The sequence below is a fragment of the Crinia signifera genome, chromosome 2, assembly GCF_055691185.1.
Source record: "Crinia signifera chromosome 2, ASM5569118v1, whole genome shotgun sequence".
Lineage (NCBI taxonomy): Eukaryota > Metazoa > Chordata > Amphibia > Anura > Myobatrachidae > Crinia > Crinia signifera.
In genome coordinates this window covers 141,932,186-141,956,162 of record NC_139218.1, presented here as the reverse complement: position 1 = coordinate 141,956,162, position 23,977 = coordinate 141,932,186, and the positions used below count along the sequence as shown (strand labels likewise).

The 23,977-nt window shown below is 42.3% G+C and overlaps 1 protein-coding gene across 2 annotated transcripts in view; it reads left to right on the top strand.

The window, feature by feature from the left end:
* EIF2D (eukaryotic translation initiation factor 2D) overlaps positions 1–23,977 on the top strand; it is a 60,288-nt gene that overhangs the window by 5,223 nt on the left and 31,088 nt on the right. Inside the window, exons 2-8 of one of the 2 annotated variants that reach the window (XM_083173045.1) lie at positions 1,700–1,890; positions 7,745–7,828; positions 12,028–12,074; positions 13,928–13,998; positions 18,232–18,339; positions 18,955–19,208; positions 19,972–20,089. In XM_083173045.1, the coding sequence (XP_083029171.1) occupies positions 1,700–1,890; positions 7,745–7,828; positions 12,028–12,074; positions 13,928–13,998; positions 18,232–18,339; positions 18,955–19,208; positions 19,972–20,089 (873 nt within the window). Of the gene's footprint in view, positions 1–1,699; positions 1,891–7,744; positions 7,829–12,027; positions 12,119–13,927; positions 13,999–18,231; positions 18,340–18,954; positions 19,209–19,971; positions 20,090–23,977 lie in introns of both variants that reach the window. The other variant, XM_083173047.1, reaches the window with a different exon arrangement.

Below are 23,977 nucleotides of genomic sequence, written 5' to 3'. Positions count from 1 at the left end.
TGATGCTACACAGTAATGCTTCTAAATACTTGCTGCCAGGTATTTCATGGGAAAGATGCCTCTTTCTGCATCTTCTCTTGGTGGCATTAGTGTTCCCGGCACCTTCGGATTACGCTATACACGCAATGGCATAATTATAAAGTTTTCAACCCCCATAGTATTTTTGTGGTGCTACACACATAATGCAATCCTGTAGTGCCACTTACAGACATAATGTCCACTCTACTGTCGCTTACCTGCATGGACAATGCCTGGGTGTTTCTTGCTCATTGCCAGGGGTTGCAAGATCACAGCCACCAGCACTCCCAGAATCCGCACTTTCAGGGCTGTACTGTGTGCCATGTGCTCCCCTGACGGACACTAGAGGTGCAGGAAGACCTCCAGCGCCTGTCCCCTCTAAGGTGGTGCCCATTTTTGGAGGTGTGCAGGATCTTTGTCTGCATGTGGACAGAGACTCTGCACCCATGTGGCGCCACTGTCCCCTGCCAGAGTCTCCCGATGCAGCAGAGGAGGGAGGTGAGGGGTAAAATGCGGCACCCTATATTATTTTCGGCTCCACCGAAGCCACCCTCCATATACCCCTGTGCTCAGTTATTCAATAATCTCTCCATTTGCAAATTCTCTAATTATCAATCAAGTCTGTTATGCACTTGGTTGGGTGCAGTCAAAACTGAGAAAAACCTGGGTACTGACAAAGCTGAAAAACTTGTGTTTCTTTTTAAGGTTTTCAATAAACCTAATGCTTAGGCTTTTTCAGATTTACAAATCAGGCAAGGCAATTGCCAACTACTGTATTGTAATGTTTACCTTCCTTGCTGTTTCTTTCCTTTTGCAGTTTGAGATTTTTGTGTAAAGTCTGCTGTGCCATTTCATGATTCCTGGTCACACCGTCAAGTCATTTACATTAAATATATTAAAGTTACAGTATTTCAAAAGAACTTTGTATTATTTGATAATTTATATAAAAATCTGATTTAAATCGAAGAGCTACGATAAAAAAAAAAAATATATATATTTTTTTTTTATAATCATGATTTTTTTCTTACATGGCAAATAAAGATTATTGCATCCGGGGACAGGACACTAATATAATTATTATGGTTGCAGAGACCTAGGGCCAGATGCAATGGGTTGCAAGTCCGACATCTGTGAGGGATGCTGGTAGAAGACAGCAGGCATGATTTCCCTTGTAAATAACTGCCCCTTTAAAAATACTTGATCATCCAACACACTGGGATCACAAACCGTTACATTCGGCCCCTTGGGGCCAGTGCTGTTGAAAGGCGTGAGGAGTAAAAAAGAGAGAAAAATAGAGAAAAAAAAGCATATGAGGGTAGAGCAGGCATGGCCAAACTATGGCCCTCCAGATGCTGTGAAACTACAAGTCCCATCATGCCTTGCCACAGTTTTGCTATTAGGGAATGCTAAAACTATGCTGGGATGTGTAGTTTCACAACAGCTGGAGGGCCATAGTTTGGACATGCCTGGGGTAGAGGGTCCTGCCTTTGAGAACTTGCATTCCTACAATGTATATTTACATTCCGACAATCCTTCATGATTGATGTTAGATTACTAGAGGTAAATAGTGTGAAACCATTAGTGAGACCACTTCACTGGTGGAGGTTTTGGTCCATGTCAGGAAAAGTCATTGCACTAAGCATTATATTAGGTGTCATTAATGAGGTTTTCTTTTGAACAGGAGAAAGCTGCGAGCGGATATCAGCTCTGCATTTCCTTCTCTAACTACTGAGAACCTGTCTGAACTTATGCCATCCAAAGAGGAGCTGAATGTTGTCAAAGTGTATGTCCACAAGGGAGATGCTGTGACCCTCTACACCCACAACCGGAATCCCATCATTTTTGAACTGGAGAGAAATCTTTATCCAACAGGTTTGATGCTTATATATATATGTTTGTAGCACATTATTGCTTTTCTTCTTGCTAACTTGTATACCTGGTCTGTCAACTTTCTGTGTCAGGTGCAGTACCTCCCATAATAAAATACATCATTCATGCAATGCTGTCACCAAGAATTACTAGGTTTTCTAAGCTGTAGCTTTAGAAAGTACAAGCATCTCAAGGTTGCCATTTCTTTACTGATCATACTTATTTCATTTCTTCATAGACAAAACTGAGATAAAGGGCCTAATTCAGACCTGATCGCTGGGCTGAGATTCCATCGATGGCTGAGATGGGAAGGTTCGCTCATGCATACTGTGGACCGTGCGCATGCGTGGTCATTTGATAACCGCTTGAACTGCAAATTTGAAGCCAAGCGATTGGGTCTGAATGAGCCCCATAGTGGGCACCATGTTCATCATTTTAAATTAAAATCACCCTCCGCCACGGTGCTTTAACCATAAAGGAATACAACAGCAATATTTTAAGTTCTATTTTTATATTGTAAATCCATTTGTATAGTTTTTTTTTTATTAACCTGTCTCAGAAGGTCTCAATGATGCGGGAGCGCGCATTTAGAGACACCGCTGGCCTGTACACACTGGATGGCTTTTGAGCTGAAAGCAGCTTAAACAACAAAACTGAGCTGCTTTCAGTGCAAAATCGCCCAGTGTGTATGGGCCTTTACAATGAACGAGTAGAGACGGGGCATCTGGTGTGAGGCGCTAGTTATTGTGTGTTCCTTGTCTAGAAGGGCATGTCCTAACACGTAAATGGCTTTAAGGTGCAAACACATGAAGCTTGCATAAATTAATTTTAGTTCTATTCAGTCACAAAGATGATGCTGTGTGTTTAACAAAAGCACTGATGTGAAGGTATTCTCTCTATACAGGAATGTGTTGTTGATGGTCACAAATACACATACAGAGATGAACATTTTGATTGACTGTGGGCAATCCACATAGCGAGCCCTTTCACTTTTGTCTCCCAGTAACATTGAGTGGTATGATGCGCACAACAATACAAGGATGTAGTAAGGGGGTGTGGAGCATTTTGTTGTCTAACACCTTAATAGCATTAATCCTGCCCTAGGGGACATTCTCACAGTCGCAATCCTAGGCCGTTTTCGGCCACCTTACCTGCAACTCGACAGGTGGAATTCAATGTCCCGCTTGTCGAGTGTCGAAAAGGGGGCATGCCGGCAAACGGACGTGGGTTCAACAGTCCACGACTATTTACGACAAAAAAGATCCGACTGGTTTTAAAGTCGGATCTGTTTTGTCGAATTCCGCCATCAATGCTGTCAGAAACGGCAGCTTTGAATAGGCGCCGGGCATTATTTCCCCTGTCTGAAATAGCTCCCGGGATTGTATACCCTCAAAAGTGTGATATGACCTGGCGCCTAATGTGATATGGCGAGGCTAACTTTTCTGAGGGGACTTGGCTGTGTCCTGATGCCAATGCATAGAATGTTGGTAGGGGTATCCGGATGGCTGACAGACAATTCCTAGGTCACCAGTCAATACTATAGGTCGACAACGTATGGTTGACATGGCAATGGCCGATGCATTAAAAGCTGTAGATGAGTTTCTTCCATTTTTTTTTTTTTACTTTCTATACTTTACCATCCATGTGGACTCCGATTGGGAGACATGGTGCGTAAAGCAAGACATGTGGGTTTATGCAGTACTCCAACTGGGGGGTCCACAAGCTCAGGTGTTGACCCCAAAAAAGGGGAAAAACTCATGTTGACCTTTTCCTATTGTTGACCTTGTGCATGTTGACCTTTTGGGATGACCTAGACATTGCCGACCTGCTATACTACACCTGTTGGGAGGTTTGTGGAGTTTGCTAGCTTGGGATTGATCATCTACAAAGTACTCGGCACTTGTGTATTATCACGGCACCCATCGCATCGCAGACCATAAGGCATGCGATGGTATGCGATGCGATGTCCCGCTATGTCATACAATGTTAAAATTGCATGGCATTGTATATGGCATACAATGCCATACAATGCGATGCGATTATAAATTGTATAAGCACCCTAATGGGTGCTTACAATGTTAAATGCACCCCCACGCCACCCCCAGTATGAACCCAAAGTGTGGCGAGCGCAGCGAGCCTGCAAGGGGCGGCGGTACGCGTCCTCCGACCTTTTCATACCCCCACTATCCACGTCGGCGTGGAGTAGACTTTATATAGTGTGGCGAGCGCACCGAGCCCGAAGCGTGGTGAGCGCAGCGAGCCCAGTACATTACTTCACAAGTATACGCGTCCCCTCGCGGGGCTCGCCACGCTTCGGGCTCGGTGGCTCGCTGCGCTCGACGTGGATAGTGGGGGTATGAAAAGGTCGGAGGACGCGTGCCGCTGCGCTCGCCACACTTCGGGTTCACGTTCATACTGGGGGGTGCATTTAACATTGTAAGCACCCATTAGGGTGCTTTTACAATTTAACATCGTATAGGGGGCTTACATCGCATCGCAGTACATCGGGTGTATGGCATGCGATAAAAAAATTGTGCGACTTAATATCGGGGGCGCCGTGATAATACACAAGTACCTTTAGCTTGTGATAATTTTCTTGCTGCTTTAGAAGACATTGCAGTCATGTAGTGATACTTGTTGGCAGTAGCCTACACTCACTAATAATTGCAGCGATACACAATGAATGAATCATACTTGATGAGGGAGATGATGATGGCCTGATGATACTGGCATACTCAGGCACTCGGAGGAACTGAAAGCGTGATCATTTGCTCTTCTATTGAAGATGAAGTCAGAAAGCAGAGATAGCTTAGTTCCCTCCATAATAGTCGATGGATCTGTACTAAATTCACACACGCAATTACAAATCAAGTCTGACGTTGGTAATTCTTATGGAAACCGTGCATATCTCTTTGGTTATATCATTTACCAAAGCATATTGGGCCTTATTCAGACTTGATCCCAAAGCACATTTTTGTCAAATGGACAAGAGTGCAGGTGAGACAAATGTAACATGTGCAGAGCAAGTTAGATGTGGGTTATATTGTTTCTATGCAGGGTAAACACTGGCTGCTTAATTTTTACACTGCAATTTAGATATCCGTTTGAACACGCCTCATTCAAATCTAAGGAGTTTATTTACTAAGATGGGAGTTCTATTGAAGGTGGGATGTTGCTATGGGCAACCAATCAGATTTGATCTCCTAGATTCAATGTGCTAAATAAAAATGTAGATTCTGAGTGGTTGCTATGGGCAACATCCGATCTTCAATAGAACTACCATCTTAGGAAATAAACCCGGAAATCCCTCTGCGCATGTTAAATGTGCCCCACCTGCATTGTAACATGGTTTTGTACATTTGAGGGAAAATGTGCAGGTCTGAATTAGGCCCATCGTGAGTACAGACTTTTACACAGAACATTTATGCTTCAGTTATATAAACAATCTGCTTACCAAATACCCAGTGGCATTGTAATATTAATGGGCAGCTTAGTAATGCTTATGTGGCTATATGTTCTAGCCTATGTAGGGTCTGGGTGTATGACTAGGCGCACTTTCACTTGGGCTAAACAGGTTAAACCTTAAATTATTGCCATGTTGTGAAACGTGTATATTACATCTCCCAGAGGCTAATTACAACAGGATTCCTTATAAACCTCAGGACATGGAACTGACTGTATGAACAGTCCTTATAGAATGGATATCACGTTCACAAATGTAAGAGTCCTTAAAAGCCATGGCACCAAGGCCCACACATACATATGCTGGGGTTCAGGGTTCAGTTTTATTGTGCTTTTACTTTTGTGTGTGTGTGTGTGTGTGTGTGTGTGTGTATTTAGACCATTGCATAAACAGTGTAATATGTGACAACTTCCTCATGCTAACGAATTAAGTGTTGGGAAATAAGGTGTGTGTATGATTAATGTATTATAGTAGAAGTCATGTTCACAAAGCATAACCACACCCTTGCTAGCAAGTGGTTCTTTAATGATGCATTGTTTCATATGAAAAGATCAGAGCTGTCTAAATAAGAATCAAACGGACTGTGTAAGTACTACAGACCATCGCCCTACCTCATACATATTTTTTCTGTTTGTCTGCATAATGCAGTTAAAGGAAAGTAATCTGAATAATTTAGCCAACCTTGATATATTTGGAATGGCCATTACCAGGAATATTAACCCAGTTCCTCTGTTATGCAAAAGCGTATACCAATAATAGCAACTTTCTAATTGGCTCTCTAGCAGGTGATGCTAAACCTTGAACTCTTTATTCAAGAAAGCTATAAATTCCACTTTGATATATTTACTTCCATTCCATTATGCCTTTCCCACCCCAAATCTAAACGAAACTTCAGACTTAAGCTGGGTACACACTGGGCAATCTATCATCAACGATATGGACGATATCGATATATCCTCCAGTGTTTACAGTTAATATAGTTAACGATACATGCGATTGCAAGTTGTTACCCCCCCTGTCATCTGTACATGCAGCTCAATCTAGCAATATTGTCATTGACTGCATGTACAGAACGGGTGGCAGGTGACGTCACTGACTGATATCGTGAACAATATCAGCGTGTGTGTACGGTCAATATCGCACATATATACACTTTAATAAAGATGGATTAACAAATGAGCACAGTGGGCACCTGACAGAGTTGGATGTAAAAAACTTGCTTATTTTCATGGGCCCTTCAATATGAGAAGGGCCATGGACAGAGTGGGTGGGGGTGTCGATGAGATGCAGTAAGATCAGTGGCGGGGATGACACTGGATAGTATGGGAGATGGATTTATACACACACACACACACACACACACACACACACACACACACACAAGCACAACAAAATTGGTGCATTTCAACTTTAAAAAATGATTAGAATAATACAAAGGTTATAGTTCAAGAAATAACTACAAGATTACATCGCAGGGGTGTGTGGGCAAAGTATAAGGGCATGACCAAGCAGAATGCATCTGATAAAAGATGTAAATGTGCCTGTTTGAGGGGACATAACTTGCAGGTACTGAAATCTGGGTGTAAAGTGCTGCTGATGGCAGCATACTCTGATTGCAGAATGCATCAAAAATAAACCTAGTAAAACAGCTGTGATTTCACTACAGTGTTTTGTACAGTATGTGAACTTTATGAGTGTATACCTGATCTAACCATTTTAATCGATTCAGGTTCTTCTTATTCACAATTTCCTGTAATGTGCATGATTTGTGCACTGTGTTTTTGCCCATATTTTGTGCTGCCAGTAAAGCTACGCATACCTGGTGCTTTGTTCCTGTTGCTATGGGCAACAGCCCATTTTCAGTAGATCTTCATAAATGAACCCCTAAGAACATCTATAAAACACTGAGGGTCTTATTCTAGTTCACTCTTTCTGACAAAATCCTTCTTAAATGGACACAACCATGTGCACTGCAGGGGGGCAGATGTAAAATGTGCAGAGAGAATTAGATTTGGGTGAGTTATTTTGTTTCTGTGCAGGGTAAATACTGACTGCTTTATTTTTACACTGCAATATAGATCTCACTTTGAAGTAAAACCCCACCCAAATCTAATTATATCTGCACAAGTTGCATCTGCCCCACCTGCAATGCACATGGTTTTGTCCATCTAAGAAGGATTTTGTCAGAAAGAGTGAACTAGAATAACCCCCTAAATGCCTATTTATTGTTTATGCTATGTCTTACAAATAAGATGGGAAATTAAGAGAAACTAATACTCACTTTGTAACATGGTGGTTTGACAAAATACAGATCATGTCTTTAAAGTAGCATAAATCAACTGTTTGTACACAAAAAAAAAATAATAATATACATATTTGTTTCTATCCACACAGTTTACACTCTGTGGGATTATCCCAATCTTCTCCCAGCTTTTTCTACTTGGCCACCAGTCCTTGAGAAAATGATAGGCGGAGCAGGTAAAGTTTTTTTTTTTTTTTTTTTTTTTTTTACATTCTCAGATCTTTATTTATATTTGATGTGTTTAGAAACAGCAGTACTGTACTTGTGCAACTATGATTGATTGTTTCCTTACTGGGCTATTGTGTTAAAGCAGAATGGTGCTACTGTCATATAAGAGGTTTTGCCTGAAGCTTATTGCTTGGCAACAGTTCACAATCTATCACAGCCAATTATTTACTGTCTGTATTCTCTGTCATAGAAGAGAGATGAGCTCATTTCACGATTTTTTTAATTTAACTATAATATTCACAGTAACCTATCAAACAATACAATAGAACGATTGCATAGAATTGTGCACACTTGTATGTGCACTTCTACCCAATGTGTTTTATCATGTGCCATGACTTTCTCAGAGGTGGGATGAAATGCTTTGGCATACATCCTAATCTCTGAATGGATGAAGTGGGAGATCAGTCGGTAAGGCGTGAGGTGATATCTATTACTTAGGGCGATATCCAATAGCTGTGATTATATTCCCGCAGCTAATGGCTTTGTCTAGGGCTTTCCAGTTCGCTCCAATAACCCAGCAGTTATCGGGGATTATGCTTCAGATTCCTCAGGCACTCAAAGCACAATCCCCAATATGCAGTCTGTATATTCGCGATAACACATTGTCATCGGAATTTATTCCGGATCCAATACGTTAAAGCCGCACCTTTTTCAGTTATCCCTATTTGGATAGCCCGATAATGACCATTGGTCATGTATCGTTTATCAGCATTTTTGTCTTATTTAAATGTCACTAAATTTGTCCCCAGAAACACATTGATTCACACCTGTTGTTGTTGTTGTTTTGAAATCTACTAAACTTGACCTTTAGTAAATATGGGGGTTATTCTAGTTCACTCTTTCTGACAAAATCCTTCTTAGATGGATAAAACCATGTGCACTGCAGGTGGGGTAGATGTGATTGTGCAGAGAGAGTTAGATTTGGGTGGAGTTTTACTTCAAAGTGAGATCTATATTGCAGTGTAAAAATAAAGCAGCCAGTATTTACCCTGCACAGAAACAAAATAACTCGCCCAAATCTAACTCTCTCTGCACATGTTACATCTGCCCCACCTGCAGTGCACATGGTTTTGTCCATCTAAGAAGTATTTTGTCAGAAAGAGTGAACTAGTATAAGGCCCTATATCCCTTATCCTATTTTTATCCATCACACGTGCCACTTACCCACACACATATAATGAAGAAGAATAAGCATCTCCTCTAATCTTGTCTGTACTATAGTGTACCATTTAATAGTTGCTACTGTTCTTATATACATATTCTTAAGGCTCTGTGGTTGAGGTATGCAGACCATATAAACGGATATTGAGCACTGTAGTACACATGAGTCACCGGTTATCTAACAACAAATTATATTATTGTAGGAAAGTTATTACAGATAGACACTTATATATGTAATGTCATACAAATACAATCCACCAACAAGCAGCACAAAGCGTGCTGTCTTCTGCTTATATGGACAAATCTATGGCTATTAAATGTTGGGTAAGTAAAGGCTCTCTTCGGCCATGAACCTATTTCACTGGTTAATGTGAAAGTCATTGCCCAAGCAAACAAGCCGTATTATGGCCTAAGCATGGGTTAAAGAGCGTGCTTCGCATAATATGCAATTTGCTTGCTGTTTTGTGATGGTAGTGGATGACTGCCACATGACTGCTTAAGCTCCGTACACATGGAGCAATTTGGAGGTTGAGCGATTTTGACTTCATATCGCTCAGCGACCAAACCACGGAGACCCTGCAGGAGAAAGCCTCTGGTCGAAGGAGCATGCTCCTCTGACCAGTACTGGGCTGGTCGTGGGAGCGCGCTCCTAGTGACCATCTCCCCATACACACAGGGATATGGTCGTTGGATAAAATCGCCCCATGTGTAAATATGTTTATAAATATCATTATTATTTACTTAAAATAAACAGAACATGCTTTGCTATAATTGACCAGACTGACAATAGTTTCCTTTGTGGGACTAAAACGAACCATAACAGAAGCTGGAGGAAACATACATACATACATACATACATACATACATACATACTTTGATAGTGCACAGTGGGTGGACACCACATTTGCCCAAACCCTCAGCTAATTTCTCTTGGATACCCATCTCATTGCCCTTATAAACTGGCTGTTATTTTAGCTGGCACGTTGGAATGATGCCCATTAGGGAAAAACAGTATGATGGCTTTGGCTATCTAGCCTTGGCAAAAGCCAAACAGAGATACTTGTTCTAGCATTCCTGAATTGGAGTATAATTGGAATCCTGTTCTGCTTTGAGAGAGAAGAGACTGGCAACAAAGGGGGGGGGGGATGGGGGTAATAATTACCCGGGAATAGGTGGGATGGAGGGGACCGGTAGGGACTTTGGAATGTTTCAATTACACCCATACAGATGTGGCCTCCTACACCTTTGGTACGGTCACTTCAAACAACCTTTCCGCATGAGAATCTTCTACCAACTAGGAAGCACAAGGAGACTGCTGATTAATGTTATGTATGACATTTCTGTGAGACTGACGGGGGTATTCAATCTCCCACAGCCATCTCCTGACAGGGGAGATGGCTGCAAGGCCCTATTCAATGCTGTCTTCCCCGACGCACCACAATCAATATAGTATACAATATCGAAGTGTGTGTACACACTGAATGATATCAGTAAATTATATTGTTCATTGACTTCATCGGGACTCGCTGAACATTCGGGTCGTTGGCTATATAGCCAAATTGACCTGCATGTTCAGCTGCAAGGAGGAGTCATTAATGACATTGAGCATGCACACAAGGACATTTTAAAAGATATTGCTCAAAAGCCCCTTTCTGAGTGATATCTTTTATAATATCCTCTAGTGTATATATAGGAGTTAATTCACACAGTCTCCTTGTCCTTGTGCATCCCAGTCACATTGTGTTGCGTTTTAATGCCAAAAAAAAGGGGCAAAGCTGCACAGACCTGGTTGTTCAGTCACACCAGACATCTCGCACTTTATGGCATATTGAGGCTAGCTGTATGAGGATACAACTCTTTCTTTTGTTAATCTCGTAGCATGGTCAACTTGAAATAATTCATCATCATCATTATCTATCTATCGTTCGTGAAACTACATCTAATAGGTTTCAAAGCATTTGCTTCGAGCGGGGGCTTACTAGTAATCTTATAATGCCAGTCTGTCTTGAATAGTACAACACATGTTATGGTCAAATTGTATAGATCTGAACAGTGATAAGTAACATTCAGAACCTGTCTGAGTAGTTGACCAGTGACAGCACATTTCTAAAGCTGGCGCTTACACTATACAATTATCTGCCAATTCTGGCTGGTCGGAATGAAAATCTATTAATGGAAGAGAGCAAATGACAATTAACAATTTGCTCCCAAACACTGGATAATGGACACAAACTGTTTAGCCAAATTGGGTAAATACGTGATTTCACAATTCATGTATTAACCATTAATTTATTAAATATCTTTTTTCCATTGTCCATTTCTGCTGACTGTTAAGTGATCCTTAAGGTGCCCATACACTGCCTGCGATGTCTCGCAGCAGTGTACGGACACCCGACAGCCTGCGAGCCGCCGGGACCTTCCAGGCGCCAGGGACGCATGCGATCCGTTGTGATGGATCGCATGCGTCCCTGCTTCCTGCCCCCCTCGCCGCCAGGAGGAACGGGCGGTCGGGTGGCCTGGTCAGGTCCAATGTGCACGGGACCGCGCATTGGACCCGACAGCATGTCAGGGAGGGACAATTTGGTCCGATTTAACGGGCCGATTGGTCGCAATCGGACAAAATCGCCTTGGTGTATGGGCACCTTTACACTGTCACATTATCCTGATCATTCGGTATAGTTTATTAAATCATACAACAATGTATACATATAGAATATGGTTTTTGCACACTCTAAGGTGACTTTAAAGCTTGCAATTTGTATACTATTATTTAGTCATTTAAAGTGATGAGTTATTTTTGTTCCCAGAAACGTCTGCACTAGATATTATTAAAAAAAACAATTGCTGTCATGTATGGCAGATGCCTCTGCAATGTACAATACTAGGTTGCTGTTCTAACCCATGGTATTATACTGTAGATGTCCTTACTCTATGGGGGAGGTGGCAGTTGTTTTTTCCTGTCATATGATGCTTGTTTCCTTTTCAGATCTGATGCTGCCCGGTGTTGTGGTGCCACCTTCTGGTCTACCTGAGGTACAGCAGGGCAGACTATGTGCAGTCACTTTAGTGGGAAACAGGTACACCAGGTGTATTGTAGAAGTAGAGTATATTTAGATTAAATATTTTGTTGACAACTTGTTTCTCGTTTGAAATGATAGTCTATGGTGGATAGGTGGGTTGTGCTTCAACGTTTGGGTTATTATGGAAAATAAAAAGTAGCTATAAGTATATGATACACACTGCAGGACCTCAAACAGTATTTACTGAGGTTGCGCTACCCAAACATAAAGATCTTATGACAAAAATTGTGTATGCGTGCGCATATGTGTAGTATGTATGTATGTGTGTGTTCACCAAAATGAATAAATATATACAACATTAAATAACGTGTGTTTTAAAAGCAGTAAAAACAGGTATCCTAATATTACCATAGAGGACATGACATGGTTAAGTGTGGAAGGAACATTCTTGTTGCTGAATAAAGTATGCCATTTTACTGCCCATTTAACAATTTAAAAAAAAAAGATTACTATTTTGTATATTGCATTTATAGACACTTTACATCTATGATAAGTAATTGCGTAGGGGATTCTGTTTATATTCTAGACCAGTGTTTCCCAACATGGAGTCCTCCTCGTACACTAGCATTCTGGGTTTGGGTTGTATCCATGTTTGGGCATGGGGGTTTGATGTTTCTGCTCTGTGTATGCATCATATCCATACTCCACATGGGCCGTGATTTGAAATGCCATCACATAGAAGATCCCAGCTCAAAGAGATTGACCGGTGGCCTGCATTCGGGACTGGTAACGCGGATTGCTAACTGAATGCAGAAGAGTCTGGTCTATTCAAACACCTTTCCAGAGGCACGCATACATTGGACCTTATTCTGGTCCACGCGATCCCATGTGAATTTGGACATTTTCATACGGATGCCCTGATGACGCAGGTGCCCGGGGAGCGGGCAGCTGACATTCCCAGCCTGCCATGTCCTCACACAGGACACACGCAAAACTAAGACACCTGAGAGTGTACTCACCACATCATTCTATGGTCGGCAACCTTCAAATGATGTGGATGTCGCCCCATAGGCTGCGAATGGATGTTTATGCAAACATCCATTCACAGCCGTGGGGGGTGAATTTGCCCTGCAAAGGGGGGCGGGCGGCAATGCGAGTGGCGTGCGGGCTGGCTAAAAAATAAATGCAGCGCTGTGAACTTAACAGCGCTGCATGTCAACCAGAATAACCTCCATTACTCATTGCTGTCTCTCTTGCTGCTGGTGAGCAGTGTGAATCTTATGCAGTGAAGGTTTGTTGGTCTTGCACACAGAGGAGTAAGTTTACTAAGGTGTTCTGTCTACGTGTGTGTGTGTTGCATGGTGTTTAGACAGTGGGGATTCCCACAGTCATTAGTCTGACATTGGAATCCTGACTGCCAGGACTCTGATGGGGGCGAGCACTACACAGCACCCCTGCAAATGCTGAACTTTCAGCGTTCCTTTGGAGGATGAAGCAGGGTTTAGGAATACTATGGATTGGAAGATGGAAAATGGTGTTTTAGTAAATACTGTATTATTATGTATGTGAATGTAATATTAAATCAGTACTCTATATGCATCTGAATTGATTAGCGCAGGCTCTGTAAAAGTTTTACTTTTGTAGCTTAAGACCTTGTGTCTGCTTAATAGCACCCCACTACCGTGTTTCCCCGATAATAAGACACTGTCTTATTTTTTATTTTCAGTCCAAAAAACACCATAGGGCTTATTTTCAGGGTAGGGCTTATTTTAGCCCCTCAGTCCCTGCTTTTATCCACATCATGCCCCTCAATCACCTTATACTTTAAGCACAACTGACGCTTTTCTTTCCTTCTGCATTTTTCAGCCACTCAGCCTTTCCGGCGCCGCTCAGTATCTCCGCTTCCGCCTGTGTACAGATGCCAATCAGTCCCTGAGGTGCGCAATGACGTCACATGCCCAATGCATCCTTGCATCAGCAGAGGCTTCAGAGCTACAGCAGCGTCCATTTCATGCGCGGGGGGGGGGGGGGGGGCAGAGCTGGAAGTTTTGCACAGGGACTGGGCAAAATGGGGATTTAGCTAGGGCTTATTTTAGGGGTAGGGCTTATTCTGGACCATTGTCCAGAAATGAGGGTAGGGCTTATTATCAGGGTAGGTCTTATTATCGGGGAAACAGGGTACTTCTATGTCGTGTCCACACAGACACATATAGGGGTCTGCTGCTTCCTAAATTACTTAATTATAGATACAGAAATGATTGCTTTAGTACACAGTGCCATGTCCTTTTCTTTTTTCTATTTTTTCATGTAAAGAAAACCTCATAGAAAACTTCCCTACCATATTGTCCCAGAAGCACATAGTTTGCTACTGCCCTAGGAATGGCAGTGACCTAACCGTGGGTGCAAAGAGGGAAATTTACTAAGATGGGAGATCTGTTTCACATGGGATGTTGCAATGGCAACCAATCAGAATCTACTACTTATTTGTTTAGCATATTCTAGAAGATAATAGATAGTATCTGATTGGTTGCCCATAGAACTCCAATCTTGGGAAATTTCCCCCAAACTCACAACAGACTTACTAACTCCAGGTCCATTATTTCACCAGACTCTAGTAGCCCACAATTGAACTGCCTGGAGATTGAGCGGAAAATATTAAAACAGAAGTGTATTTGTGGACATGTTGTCCAGATTTTGCTACAAGCAAGAAAGAAAACTCTTCAGAGGTTACTATAGAACTTGAAAAGCTTTCATCTCCCATATAGGAACTGAGGGTGAAGCAGTGACGGCAGACACCTCACAAGTATTGCAATTTTTACATAAGGGATATTTTTTTTTTTTAGATATTCTTTATTCATTTTTTAACATATAAACAGACAGTTTCCCTATTTTCATTTCACAGTATTTCAGTAATTTCACCGCACAGTAACATATTACGGAAACCAGAGACTAACATTTATACATACAAATATACATACAGATAAATCTAATTTAAAAAAAAAGAAAGAAAAAAAAACCTCATACCCTTCCTCCCACCCTCCCCCTGCTAGGTTGGTCTATTCCATCTCTAAATATATTCCACTTTTCATTTTTACTCTAATTTGGCTCGGTTTTGAATCGGTACTCCTAGTTTCGTGGTACTATAACAAAGTGCATGTGCTTATTACTAATTTTAACTCCTATTATTTAATTATCTCTTTTTGGTGCTGTGAAATGTCAATATTTCAGTTTACTTTTAAGTAAATTATCTTGTGCAGAAAAAAGCTGTTTTCAGCTGTGCATTAAAGTGCAAGGTGCAAGTTATGTGATTATTGGTCTTGTTGTGTGGCTGTTTTATCTCTATATTAAATTTGGTTATTATAAATCCACCTTATTTTCATGCCTAACGGCCTATTTATTGATATCACAGGTGCTATCTTATTTACATACAATTTAAATTTCTAAATTGGGATGTTGCTCTATCCAACGGTGCCAGATTTTTTGGTGCTTGGGTAACGCATTTCTACTAATATATACATATTTTTCGTGTTTATAGTTGTAGTTTACCAATCCTTCCCAGGATGTTAGGCTGGGACCGTTCTTTGCCATCCAGCTTCTTGCGATAATAACTTTCGCCAAGGAGCATAGGTTATTAATGTATTGCCGATGTCCGGGTTTCAGGATCCTAGTTTCCATGATATTCAAGAGACAGCCCTTCTCATTTGGGGCATGTTGCTGATGTTCGGCCCTTAAATTTGGCTAGGCGTGTCGTTGTCATATAGGATCTGTGCAGTATATAGAACTGGACCTGCTGTGTTCGTATGGCACTTGTGGATTGGGCGTATCTCCATTCCTCCTCTTCTATTGGTCCCAGGTCTTGTACCCATTTATTCCTTAAAGTCTCCATTACATCTCCGCCCTTTTCTACATTCAGCCTTTTATATATTCTACTGGTTAATTTCCTCTTGTCTCCCGCCCTTATTATTTTTTTGATTGGGGACTCGCATAGCACCGGATAGGCACTTGAGAATTGTGCTGCTTTCAGCTGCAGATAATGGAAAAAATATGATCTGGGAAGGTTGAATTCATCCCTCAATTCTATAAAAGTTTTTATATGACCAGAGGAGTATACCTGACTAATGGTCGTAATCAAATAACTATTCCAAACTTCCCGTATCTGGATTGTTGTTAGCTCTTTCAAGGTGATCTATTGGGTGTGACGGGTCAAGCCCAGGAGTATTAAGCTGTTTACCTACCTCCTGCCAGATTTTAATGGCTTGTCGTACCAATGGTGGGTCGTTTGGGTATACCCTAGGTTGTAAAATTCTATTTTTAGGGTGTATTTGAGGTGTGGCCAGGGCCACCACTGCCAGTGCAGTATTTGTATCCTCGAGGTCCACTATCCAGGGGCGACATAAGGGATTTATTACAGGTTTAGCAGTATCAATGAGTTAAAGTACAAGTATCACCTGTCAGTGTGCTTTTGTAAAAGATACAGGCAGAAGATGATTTAGAAATTCTGTCAAGTAATCAAAATAACTGACCCACATTCAAGTGTTTCGAAATATTTAACATGGAGGGTGAAATTTAATGGGGTCCGAATTTGTGACTTTTGCGATAAAATCGATAAAAATGGCCGAAATTGCACTTTTCCCGCAGTTTGCACTTTTTATAGGGTGCGATTTTGTGGCACACTTCAATATGCATCCAGATGTTTTTCCATTATAAAGTATACATCTCGCAAATTTAATGGGATGCGATTTTTGGTAAACGTTACTAAAAATCGCAAAAAAAAATAGACCAGGTTCTGACAGGCGAATTTGACAGAACCATGCACAGATCTTGTGCATGGTTCTGTTAAAATATGTGTATAGTTCCAAAAATACGGGGGACAAAAGTGTAGGGGTCCACAGTATCTCTGAAACCAGCCCTGGGCTCTTGGGAGGGGTATTCAATCTGGGGGTCACGGCCATGACCATGTCCCGTTCTCGGTCTGCTCGACCGAGAACACGCAGGCGGGATTCAATGTCCCTCAGTAGATGGTCCCCGGTGATTGAATAACCCCCTTGGACCGGTCCTGGTTCCAAAAATAAGGGGGACCCCACGCTATTATTTTTTTCCATTTTACTTTTACACATATTTTAACACAGAACCAGATCACAGAATCGCACATTTCCTGAAATTCGCACATTTTCATGAGTAAATATTGCACATTTTCATGAGTAAAAATCGCACTATATGGCACTTTTTTGGCTCAAATTCGTACCTCATTAAATATGCAAATTTTGTGGCAAAAAATGTGATTTTAAAAACTGCCATGTAGTGAGATTTCGGAAAATGCTTTTTTCTTTCGCATCCCATTAAATCTCGCCCAGAATATGGTGCTTTTTTATCATAATAACATCAACTAGAAGAGAGAGACAATTTAGGCCTTATGCCCAGAAGAGCCATACCTAAACATGGAGGACAAATTCTGAATTTATACCTAAAGTACAGTAGTTGCTACTTTTCCATCTCAATCAAGATTTTGCATCAAGATTCAACCAAGGAATGATCTATAGAATTGCATACATTGTACCCTGTGAGTGCAATCTCTGTCTATTCAAAGTGAGAGAATTTAGGATAATAAAGCACTAAACTGTTTTAACAACAGGAATCGGATAATGTCACGGGCCTACTACACAAACCATTGCTAGATGGATAAGAGAAGTCACTGGGCAGAATATAATGAGGTCCGAGTTCAGGAAATGTGCAAATTTTGTGGTAAATTTGCACATTTCCTAGAGTGTGGACAAGGTAATAAAGTGCGAGAACATGCATCTTGCATGTTTCATGTTTCTCCACTGCAATTCGCACTTACCAAACTAGCATCCAAATATTTGGGTTGTGAATTGTTTATAGCGCAAGCTCTGCCCAGTGTGGTACTGTATACGAACTGATGATCATTGTTGAGCTACACTTCTCTGTTGCTACATACAGAATTTGATTCTTTAATGTACTTTTCATCATCGACACACACACATAAGCTGGCTAAACAAAAACAAAAAACTTGTGCAGCGGAGCTCTTTGTCCTGTACATACACTGTTCATGGGTATGAGTGTTTTAGTCTAAAGTTTATATTATTCAGCCACAAGGCATTGTAACAAATACATACTTCAGTGTGGAATAATAGTGTATTGTTGTTGTACAGGGCTCCTGTGGCAATAGGCGTGGCTACTATGTCTACAAGAGAGATGCTGGCATCAGGAATGAAGGGCAAAGGGGTCAACATTTTGCACACCTACAGAGATCAGCTATGGTCAGTAGGCCTTTTCCTCATGTTTACTCAATTATCCAATATGTTAGATTGTCTATAAAGCTGGCTACTGCGATTTTGTCCGATTTCACCCTACGCTGACATATCGGTCCCAAAAATTGTTTGAAAGAGGGCAAATCGCATGTGCCGTCCTGTGTGCATCGGATAAGAGCCCCTAGATCTCAAGTGATGCACATCGGATCTGTCGGATCAGACAGACTCCTTCAGCACTTGCTTGGATCACATGCAAAAGGACCGCATGCGATATATTGCATGCAATCCCCTCGTATCTGCCTGCTAGCAGAAAAAGCATTTTCTTGGAGACTCCCATGGAGACACCTCCCCCGGCCCTCCCTCCCCACAGTGAACAGCACGGCAAGTGCATACGCAAACACCCCACCATCGGAATGGAGCGAATTCTGACCCATTCGATCATTACAGAATCCCCCCCTTTGTGTGCAATACATATAATCGAATGTCTTGTGAGCAATCATTGTTATTAGTCTAACATAAACTAGATTAACTTGTTATAACTTGGTTATTAATGGTTAGCATGTTGTTTATGCAAGTTAAGTCATTTTTAATTACATTTTCGGTATTTCAATTTTATTATGTCAGGGCTTATGGTGACAAGTCAAGTCTTCCAAATATGCCTCCAGTGGAAACCGAGAGCGCACCAGAAGTGGAGAATGTGGAACAGGTAATTTCCCAGGAGTCACTGCCTGAAAACCAAGTTAATGACAAGAAGCTAGAACGTTTGTGTCTACTGGAAGTTGCATCAGTCAGTCTCCAAGATGCAGAAGAAATTGTAGAGAATAGTGAAGATACAGAAGACACACAGGACTCTGACCACTGCCACACATCTCCACAAGGTAGGGTTGCTGTATTTTCAAAATAAAAATCCAGGACTCAAAACTCCAGCTGCACAAAGAAATACATTTAAAATTCCCATTCTCGTTATGCATTGACACTGCATGGTCACCTTTCCAGAAGTTAAATATGCCTTAGATGCTAGTTTGAGTGTCTTTGATTTAATATGAGCAGTGATGTCAGACCTCCCGCCATGGCCCATTGTAAACACTGTATATTGAGCATAATACAATTTCATTGGCATGCTCTTTAATGTTTCCTCTGACAGTGAGGATTCCCCCGGAATGGAGAATCAGCTGGTGCGGGGGTTAAACGGCGATGGTCGCTTGTTTTTGGCGATCCCCGCCACTTAACCAATTCACCATCCGCATTGAATTAGGCCCTTTATCTCTGCGGTTTGTAAAGGATGATCCTTTCAGACCAATGGAGAATTTAGATTTGCCCGTAGCAGTTGGGAAGGAAAAGATGGTCATCCATCACTGGCCTGCCATGAGACCTAATTTTGCAGCCAGATGCATATTTGTATGAGTAGTCCAATCTCGCTTCCTGGAAGTGGTAATTTGTTGTCTTTATGTTTAAGCAGAGGATCCACTATCATTTCCTATACTGCTGTATATGACAGTTTGTTTTGTCTTTTTGATTAAAGAATGCAAGTGTGTGTGTGTGTGTGTGTGTGGTAAAATAATGGCAATATCCAAACTATCTGAAATTTGAGTAAAAGACCGATTTGTAACTCTTTCAAATCTTTTTTTCTTAACACTGTAGAAAATATGGACAGCTTATTACACCAGTGCTTCTTTCAAGCTCTGAAGTACAAGGTGAAGAAGGCAGACCTTCCGCTTCTCACCAGCGCCTTTCTGCGCAACTATCTCTTCTCCTGTTGGTGAGTTTGCCTGTTCATCTTACACATTTAGTACTATTTAAAATAGGTCTTATCCTACTTTTGATGATTACACGACACTTCAGAATTCTTTCTGAAAGTCGATCTTTTTTTTCCTGCCAATGGTAAAGACTGGTACAGTGGGTGGAGCTTCAGCTACAGGCAACAAGGAGTTAAAGCTTCTTTGAGTGCAACCCAGTCTGCTCCTCCTCCATAATCCCCTACAGGCTCCAGTTTTTTCTTGGTGCCTCAACAGACAATGTCTCAGGGCAGGGCTTTTGTGCCCTGTAATTCTTTTATGTTACTTTTTATTCATTTTTTTTTCTTTTTTTATTGTTATTTTACTTTACCAGGAGACACCATGCATGTCTGCTGAGCTGCTCCCCAGGACTGGGGCCAGCGCACTGACTTCCACAGCTAGATATGCCGGCCGTCTCTTCAGCACACCGAAAACGCTGCTTTCAGTCCCAGGTAAGCAGGTTCCCCAACAAACAAACATGCACAAGGCATGTGAGCAGCGCTTAATAAATTTGAACAATAAAGTAAATGTTAAATAATTTTACGATATAAAAAAACAAGTACATAGACAATAAGTAGATATGCACATAACAATACACAGTAAAAAATGGATAAAAAATTCAAGCCACAGGAATGAGGAATATGAAATGGCCCAGGTGGACACAAAGATGAATAATGGGGTGCAGTGGGTCACTGGTAAGTGCACTTTACCGGTATTTTTGGTGACCTTTTTGTTCCAGGAAGGTCCACTTGTGTGACAATCAGATGTAAGTCCTCACTATTGATCACGGTATTTTGTAGGCCGTTTGGAGGTAGAAGTGAAATGTAGGCTTCCGCTGTTCCACTGGAAATCTGACCTGGTGGGCTATGTTGGGGTATAGACACCAGGGTGGTCCAGGGTGCGGTGTCCGCCAGGAGATGGAATGTCACTGGAAGTGGGCTTCTGCTCGCAAAGTCCCTCACACTGGGTTGGCTGGATGGTGTTGCCAAGGAGGGGCTGGTAGAGCAGTGTCCGCCACATGAAGGAGGTAGATTGACAAAAGTGGTACTTTGTATCCAAATGGGTCCACACAGGGCGATGAAATAGGCTTTTGGTTCCTGGGCATGAAATATAGGGGTAACCACTCAATGCGTTTCACTGCCAACTGCAGCTTTATCATAGCCCACCAGGTCAGATTACCAGTGGAACAGCGGAAGCCTACATTTCACTTCTACCTCCAAACGGCCTACAAAATACCGTGATCAATAGTGAGGACTTACATCTGATTGTCACACAAGTGGACCTTCCTGGAACAAAAAGGTCACCAAAAATACCGGTAAAGTGCACTTACCAGTGACCCACTGCACCCCATTATTCATCTTTGTGTCCACCTGGGCCATTTCATATTCCTCATTCCTGTGGCTTGAATTTTTAATCCATTTTTTACTGTGTATTGTTATGTACATATCTACTTATTGTCTATGTACTTGTTTTTTTATATAGTAAAATTATTTAACATTTACTTTATTGTTCAAATTTATTAAGCGCTGCTCACATGCCTTGTGCATGTTTGTTTGTGTATTTCCTTCTCTAGGCGGGGATTGACTACCCCCCCACTTTTGAGCAGCAGCTTATTCTTGGAATCACAGCTACTGCCATAGCGCTTGATCTCTTCCCCTGTGGAAAAAATCTCAGGTTCCCCAACAAGGCTGGGGTACTTTGCAGCTGTGGTGACCAGGGGTAGTGTGCATTACATGGTGACCCTGGCAGCGGCTCCCGGTCCTTTCCATGAGGCCGCTAGACCACCAGGGGATCCCACGGCCAAGGGGTGCCATACTGCGCAGTGATCCCCGGAGGTTCCAGGAGGGATCAGAATTACTCCCCGGCTCTCTGCGCCAACCCCAAGGGCAGATGCCTGTAGTGGGAATTTCCTGCTCTGGGAACCGATTCTCTCCGCCCCAGCCAGCGTTCAGGCACCATTGCACCAGCACCGCAACAGTGGAGAAGAGCACCTACCTCCCTGCTTCTCGGGACTCTTCCTACAAGACCAGGTTTTTCAGCTCTGATACTACACTATTTGAGTGTTGATACAGAGCTTAGTGTGCCCTTAGTGTGCCTTACTTTTTTCCTTTCTGCTGCGTGTATTGTATAGCTACAAAGGCATATTGTGCACCCAGACACACACATTACTTTTGACGTGCTTATCATATGGCTGTATGTTAACACATTACTGTTAAGATTGTACTTGTGCATCACTTATTTGCATTATATTGTGGGCACAGTTGCTGTACAGGTTATTTACACAGCAACTGTGTGGTGTTTATGGGTGCTGGATGGCGGGCCAACAGTCGGGATCCCATCGGTCAGTATACCAACATCGGAATCCTGACTGTTCAAATGCTCGACAGTCTGAATCCAGACTGGCAGGGGCTATTCTCCCTCGTGGGGATCCACGAGGCAGAATAACCTCTGTGGCGAGAGCAGCGAGCCACCAAGCCCGCTGCCTGACAAGTGCAGTGAGCCCACAAGGGTCTTCTTTGCACTCACCCCCTGTGGTAGTACCAGTGGTCGGGATTCCAATGTCAGTATATTGACCATTGAATCCCGACTGTCAGCACGTCATACCACACCTGTCTAATAGGGGTCCTCAGCAAAAACCTCACGGGTTAAGGATGCTCCTACGTTGCGAGCTTACTACTGTACTAATTATAAGGATATTTTTTTTATCCTTAGACCAGGATCAGACTGGTATATGTGACCGCTTTTCTTGGGGGGAATCCTGACGCACGTTCCTCTGGGGTTGCTCCATCAGTTGGACCTAAATAGGCTATGAGGGAACTTGCCTCTTACCTCACAGCTTCTAGGACACCCTTTCAGCCGGTTACAGCGACAAGTGTTTCCACACAGGCTGCACCTACTGCTGAGAACAGGTGACACTCTCAGAACCAGCATGGGTGCAGGAACGGTCATCTTCCGTTAATGGGTTGGTCCAGGTGTCTAACTCACTTCAGACTATGCTGGCACCTCGTTCTAAGCTTAGGGCCCCAAGGTTTAGTCCCACAGCCTCAGCTTTAGCTGAGATTTCCAAATCAGAGGTGAATTCAGAAGGGTGGGTATTTTTCCCATGATTCAGAAAGGGTTCCGCCTCCTTAAAGTAGAACCGTATGACTCAGTCCAGGATAGACTCCTTAATTAAAGCTGTTAGATCATTCCTTAAGATTAAGAATGATGCACCCTGGGAAATTTGGGGTTTCCCATTTGACCAGGCTGAATGCCTAAAATGGAAAAACCTCCTCAGGTTGATGCTCATGTGGCACAGTTAGTAAAATCTACCATTCTTCCCATTCCTAAGGTGGGCTCCAAAGCAATCTGAAAAACCAGCCGCATGATGAGTTGCCCCCCCCCCCCCCTGAGAAAAAGCTTGGGTGGGTGCCTTCTGCACTTTGCCACCATGGCAGGCCACGACTTCAGATTTGTGGGTAAGAGCCATAATTACCCACGTTTCCTTGTCTCCCAGACTGTTTCTTCCCTATTAGTCTTCTGGCAGGCTGGGACAAGGCAGCAGCGCTCTCTCACTCGATTCAGTCGCTCCAGTCAGCAGACATGATTATGTCTGCACCTCCCTCAGAACGTGGCACAGGTTTTAATGCAAACCTGTTCCTGGTCCAGAAGCCGGATGGCTCATTCTGACCCATTCTCAATCATTCTCAATCTGGACACCTGAACCTCTTTCTCAAAGTTCCGAAATTCAGAATGGAGTCACTACATTCCATCCTGCAGACGTTGGAACCAGGGGACTTTCTGGTGTTCCTCAATATTCAGGACATTTACCTGCATATTCCAATCAGACAGGACCATCAATGATTTATTTGTTTTGAAATACTCTCGGGGCC